Genomic DNA, 5,476 nt, shown 5'->3' on the forward strand with positions numbered 1-5,476 from the left:
AAATACTTTGTTTGGAAAAACAGATGGCAAGGGGTGATCTTTCGATAGTCCATTAAAATTGACGAAATGCTGGGAACACATTTGGCTATTTGCAGTGTAAACAAAGTCTTTCCTCACAAGTCTCAATCTCTGAAGCCAAATACGACGAATAGCTACGTTTGCAGGATATCTATGTAGCGAAATAACTTTGCCGAACCAGTCAGTGCAGTATGTGAGTCGTCTGCGGAAGTTAAAGCAAGTCACTGAGCATGTGTACATGTCATACGGGAGAGTTCCAATCAGGGGTGATTAACAACCTTATAGGAACCCCCTATAAGGGCCCCACATACACTCTCCTTCCATAGCATCTTGAGCAAGACATTCTCTATAGTTGTAGGTTGATCACCTGAACATGTGAATGAAATTGGGTGACAGGAACTGTATAGGAGCTCACTGGGTGGCTTGTACCACTAGGCCATGTTGCCTTCACCCTAACCATTAGGCCAGGTACCTTCACAGCAATGATTGACTGAAATTCTGTTAACTATCTTTAAGTGGAGAAACTATTAGGGTTGACCAAAAGTCATGAAAATGAAGTTGGTGCAACAACTTGAAGCCACTTGATTAAGCTGTTAAGGGTTGTGACTTTTAGCTCACCTTGTGCAACGATTGTACTACAAATTTTTCATGATTTAAATCATGGAACTATTTATTTTACTCATCTCTTTTTTTTTCTTTTAAATAAATCAGATTTTATGCTAAATATCTAAAGATCTGAAGACTATCACGTCATTATTTTAATGTTCACTTTTCCATACTTACATGCTTTGGACTAGTTTGAATGAGGCAGAATTTCTTTGACTGAATGCCCTTTTAATCACCAACCTTCACTTGTTTCCAAACAAGATGATATTTTCCCATGGCCAGACTGATTTTCACAATACTGGAAACAAATGACTGCCTCATTGCAAGCAACACTCATTAACAACTATCAGATGACATTAAGACAAGGACTTAAAAGCATTCACACACACTGTATTTACTCATAAGTTCCTCCCCAGTGTTTTCATTTAAAATCAAATACAAAATAGTGTGACTTATGCATGCACATGTATTTACTTGCGTGTGTGTGTTGTTGTTGTTGATGACATCATAAAAATTTACAAACTTTTGAGAGAACCTGGAATATCTTTTTTGCAATTAGTTCTTGAAGCACACATAAAGCTGTAAATAACAGCATGAAAATATTGAGTTGAAGAACCCTTTTGGATAGAACAGGTTGAAGAGTGTTTGTGAGACTTGAATTCACATCTCCTGTATGTACGACTTGAATTCACATCCCCTGTATGTACTTTGAGAACCAATTCCAGAAAAGAAATACACACACACAAAGAGCTTCTTTCAGATTGTCTATAAACCCACTCTCAAAGCTTTGGATGGCTTGGGGCTATATATAGTAGAAGATGCCATGCAGAGGAACTGAACCTGAAACCATGTGTTTGGGAAGTGGACTACAACCACACTTACACTAAAACTACTATAATACCAAATTCTAACTTCACCTGATTTTGTATTTTATTCTTACCTAGATTGCTAAACTGGAAACACAGATACAAGATGGTGCTGAGCTTTCAAGTGAACTCATCTTAACAAGGAATAATTTACGCCAATTAGAAGAAACACTTAATGATAAAAATAAGGTGAGTTAGTGTTTTTCCTTTCCTTTCAGTAAATTTTGTCTCTTCTGTTGCCATTGTTTGATCTCATCAAACCAGTTTTTTTTGTTTGTTTTCAGTTGTGTACCTCAGTCTACATTATGCAATTTTTGTTTGTTTTATTCTAAAATAGAAGTGTGATTTGAGGGAGATTTGGTTGCTTGTCATTGCAAGTCTAACAACTGGCAAGGTGGCTTGTTCTTATTAGTAATCCAGTATAATTACAAGATCATTTAATGTCCCTATTTCATGCTGACATAGGAGTTGACTGGTTTGATAGGATCTGAGGGGTCTTTTTAGCTTGGTTTCTACAGCTGGATGCCCTTTCCAATTCTAACCACTTTAAAGAGTGTGGTTTACATGGCACCAGCACCAATGAGACCATCATGAATCTTGCAAGACTATAAACTCCAAGAGAAGCAACTTTATGCTATGAGATGAGGAATTAAAGAATGAGAGAAGGGGCCAGAGCAGAACAGATTTGCTGTAGAGGGATCATGTGGCTACTTAGATTTTCAAAGAAGGAGTGGGGGTGTTTGATTGGTCAAGGTGGAACCATAGAAATAATGGTGATAGTGCATCTAAGTAACTTTGTGTTCTTCAGAACCAATGTAAAGTGAAATACTTTTCTGTGGGGACAAAACTGGCCATGCAGTTTAAAAAGTTTGCTCAGCTGGTGGATGGCAAAAGCTGTAGCTTGTCAAACAAAATGCTTTGTGGTATTTGGTTATGTTCTGAGTTCAAATTCCATCTAGCTCAACTTTGTGGCAAGTGACGTAAGTGTTGAGAGTTGAGGCAATTGATTATAAAGAGAGGAATAATAAATCTATGTGAATACTTTAATTAGCTCCAAAAAATTGCTATAGTCGTGAGAATGGTGTGTTGTGAAGGAATGAAAGCTGTTGTTGATGTCATGAAACAGTTGACTCAACAACAGATTTCCTGGTTTTACATCAACTAATCAATAGGAAATCAATTTCAACAAAATTTAGCAGGCATTTGCTTAGAGCCCCAGTTTTTTCTTGCTCCCCCCCCCCATTCCCTGTTTATTTCCTGTAGATGTTTAGGCTGGGTATCAAACTGCATTGATCTCTCCTTCCACTACTGAATAACTTTTATAATGTATGGCTGTATTTTAACAATGAAGAACACATTGGAAAGACCTAAGTGAACTAAATGTCTAATGCTAGCTAGAAGAATTCAAATTCAGAATGAGGTCACATTTGCTTTTGATCTTCTTATTTTACAGTGGTATAATTGATCTGACACCTGTTTCAGCTTCACCACCTGATCTTTAGGTATCATTAGCAGAGCCTGCTTTATTGCAAGCATTCAGGCCAGATCTGATAACTTCCTTGCTCTTGGTTTCAGAGGGTCATAAAAGGGCCATGGATGCTACTCCCTTCCCCCAACCAGGTGTCTTAAATGTGTCATTTGCTAGGATTCTCCAGTTCCCTCTGTATTGTGCTGCATGCATACAATCAGCCAAGTTTTTGTTTCCAGTCTATTCTTTGATGTTGTTAATCCACAAATGTCTTTGAGAGCCTCTTGAACTCTACACTTCCTGTCAGGATGATCTTTAGCAATGACTCATGGCACAGTCTCCCATTAAGTAAATGATGGTTCTGGCTTACAACATCCATGCTATCCAATGTGCTTGCTCTCCCACTGGGGAATTTGTCAAATTTTGAAGCTGGATTTTTTTTTGGGCCACAGGCAGAAGCATTAATGTTGGATGCTGTCAGCATTTGTGAGAGACATGGTGAACTCATTAGTTGGAGCCAGCTCAATCCAGCCTGGATGAATGCCACCACAGCTACAAGTTGTAGTACATTTGCTATGGAATGCATTGCAGCCATGACTATCCCGTTTTTTTTTTTTTTTCTGATTACTTTGTGCACTGCATCATTCTTTTAAAATGGTGTGAGATTTAGCAGATCAGCTGACCATATAGTAGCTCTGTCATTGGCTTATGTGGTCTAAGGGATTTGTTTTTTTGAAACTATATGTATAAATGGCTCTTAGGAAGCTACAAGATGTTGCACAAGCACTGAGCTCTGAATGTATTGCTTATAGCAGAAACATCTGTAAGTTAATGATTCTTGTTCTTTTGTCATTCATTCATTCATATATATATATATATATATATATATATATATATATACATACACACATATAATTCTATGTTTTTAATGGTTATTTTTCTGCAGACACTGAAGAGCCAACAGCAAAAATTAATAGATCTACGGAAAACTCTTCAGAAAGAATTGAAAGTCCAAGCGCTTCCAAATGACAATCTACCTCCAGACAATCGGGACTCCTCTAACACACCTCCTCTCAAGAGAAAAAACAATCTTGAACAGTCTGTAAATATATCCACTAGCCTTAATAAGCTGCCTCACGAGGCTTATGCCAAAAGCCTTGAGTTAAACCACATGCGTACTCATTCCGATCTTCCAGTTCATGCAACTGATTCATTCCGAGTTAAAGCCGACGAGAAAGACGTCAACTTCCTCTACCTGAAACATGTTGTTTTGAAGTTTATGCTGAGCCGAGAGAATGAAGTAAATTTCACTTTTGTCCTTTTCTTTTTCCTTTCATTTTTTGCTTATCATCATTGTAATGTTCAATTTTCCATGCTCAGATGCCCTTCTGTTGTCAACAGTTGCCAGCTTTCAAATAAGGTAATGCTTGCTCAATTTCAGACATGTTTTTCATGGAACAGGAAATGAAAGACACTGCTTGTATGATGGTGACACTCGTTTACAACTATCAATCAATGTCAAAACAAGAAGACAGAAATAACCCACCCACCCATGTATATATATCATCATCATTTAACATCCATCTTCCATGCATATATGTAATGAGCTACTTCCAGTTTCTGGCTACCACATCCTCTCATACAGTCACACCAACACGTTTACAATTATTTCAAGGATGTTAGATATTCTCAATATTTTTGTATATATTTTTTTTTTTATTCCATTGTAACATTTTATTTTGTTTTTGTTGCAGGCCCTGCAACTAATCCGAGCAGTGTCTGTTCTCCTGAAATTCACACAAGACGAGCAGCAGATGATTCGAGATACTCTTGAGTACAAAATGTCCTGGTTTGGGTCACGCCCTTCACTTGGCCGCGGTCAAACTGCCAAAATTATACCACCCTCATTTTAGCAACCATGTTTTAATTATTGAGACGATTGCCATGGGATATATAAGCATCACCACTTCCACCTTCATTATTATATATCTCTCTCTTTCTTTTGTTCTTTCTTCTTTATCTCTCTCTCTCTCTTATCATCATCATCATACTCAGTGCTATTTGCTGCTTCACCTATGTAAATGACCACCTTGTATAAAGAAAGGACACTATTTTCTTATATCTCTTGTATAAACAAATTAATTTAAAAAGAAATAACTGCGGTAACAAAAAAAAAGTAAAATAAAAATGGAAAGAAAAAGACAAGGAACTGACAATAAATATACCATCAAAACAAAACTTCCAATCTAGTAGTACAACTAAATATATATATAAATGTGTGTGTGTTTGTGTATATATATATATATATATATATATACACAATATAAATTAATATTTATATGCAGTAAGTCTGATGCATGATTGCAGGTGCAAATGCAGTTAGGTAGTGGTACTTGGTAATTCGGTACTTGATTAACTCTTGGTATGGCTGTGTATTTATTTTGGTTGCCACTGAAAATAAAAATCTTTTTGTTAAACCCTGTCATCATTTTGGAACCCATGGTTTTTTTTTTTTAAT

The 5,476-nt window shown here is 36.7% G+C and overlaps 1 protein-coding gene across 5 annotated transcripts in view; it reads left to right on the forward strand.

Moving 5' to 3' along the window:
* LOC106883985 (golgin subfamily A member 1) overlaps nucleotides 1-5,443 on the forward strand; it is a 74,896-nt gene extending 69,453 nt beyond the window's left edge. For all 5 annotated transcript variants that reach the window (XM_052971065.1, XM_052971067.1, XM_052971066.1 and 2 more), the window contains 3 exons: nucleotides 1,569-1,679; nucleotides 3,905-4,258; nucleotides 4,713-5,443. In XM_052971065.1, coding sequence (XP_052827025.1) covers nucleotides 1,569-1,679; nucleotides 3,905-4,258; nucleotides 4,713-4,871 — 624 coding nt within the window. In that variant the 3' untranslated portion in view covers nucleotides 4,872-5,443. The remainder of the gene's footprint in view (nucleotides 1-1,568; nucleotides 1,680-3,904; nucleotides 4,259-4,712) is intronic.
* The last annotated feature ends 33 nt before the right edge of the window (nucleotides 5,444-5,476 follow it).

This window comes from Octopus bimaculoides, chromosome 10 (genome assembly GCF_001194135.2).
Source record: "Octopus bimaculoides isolate UCB-OBI-ISO-001 chromosome 10, ASM119413v2, whole genome shotgun sequence".
Taxonomy (NCBI): domain Eukaryota; kingdom Metazoa; phylum Mollusca; class Cephalopoda; order Octopoda; family Octopodidae; genus Octopus; species Octopus bimaculoides.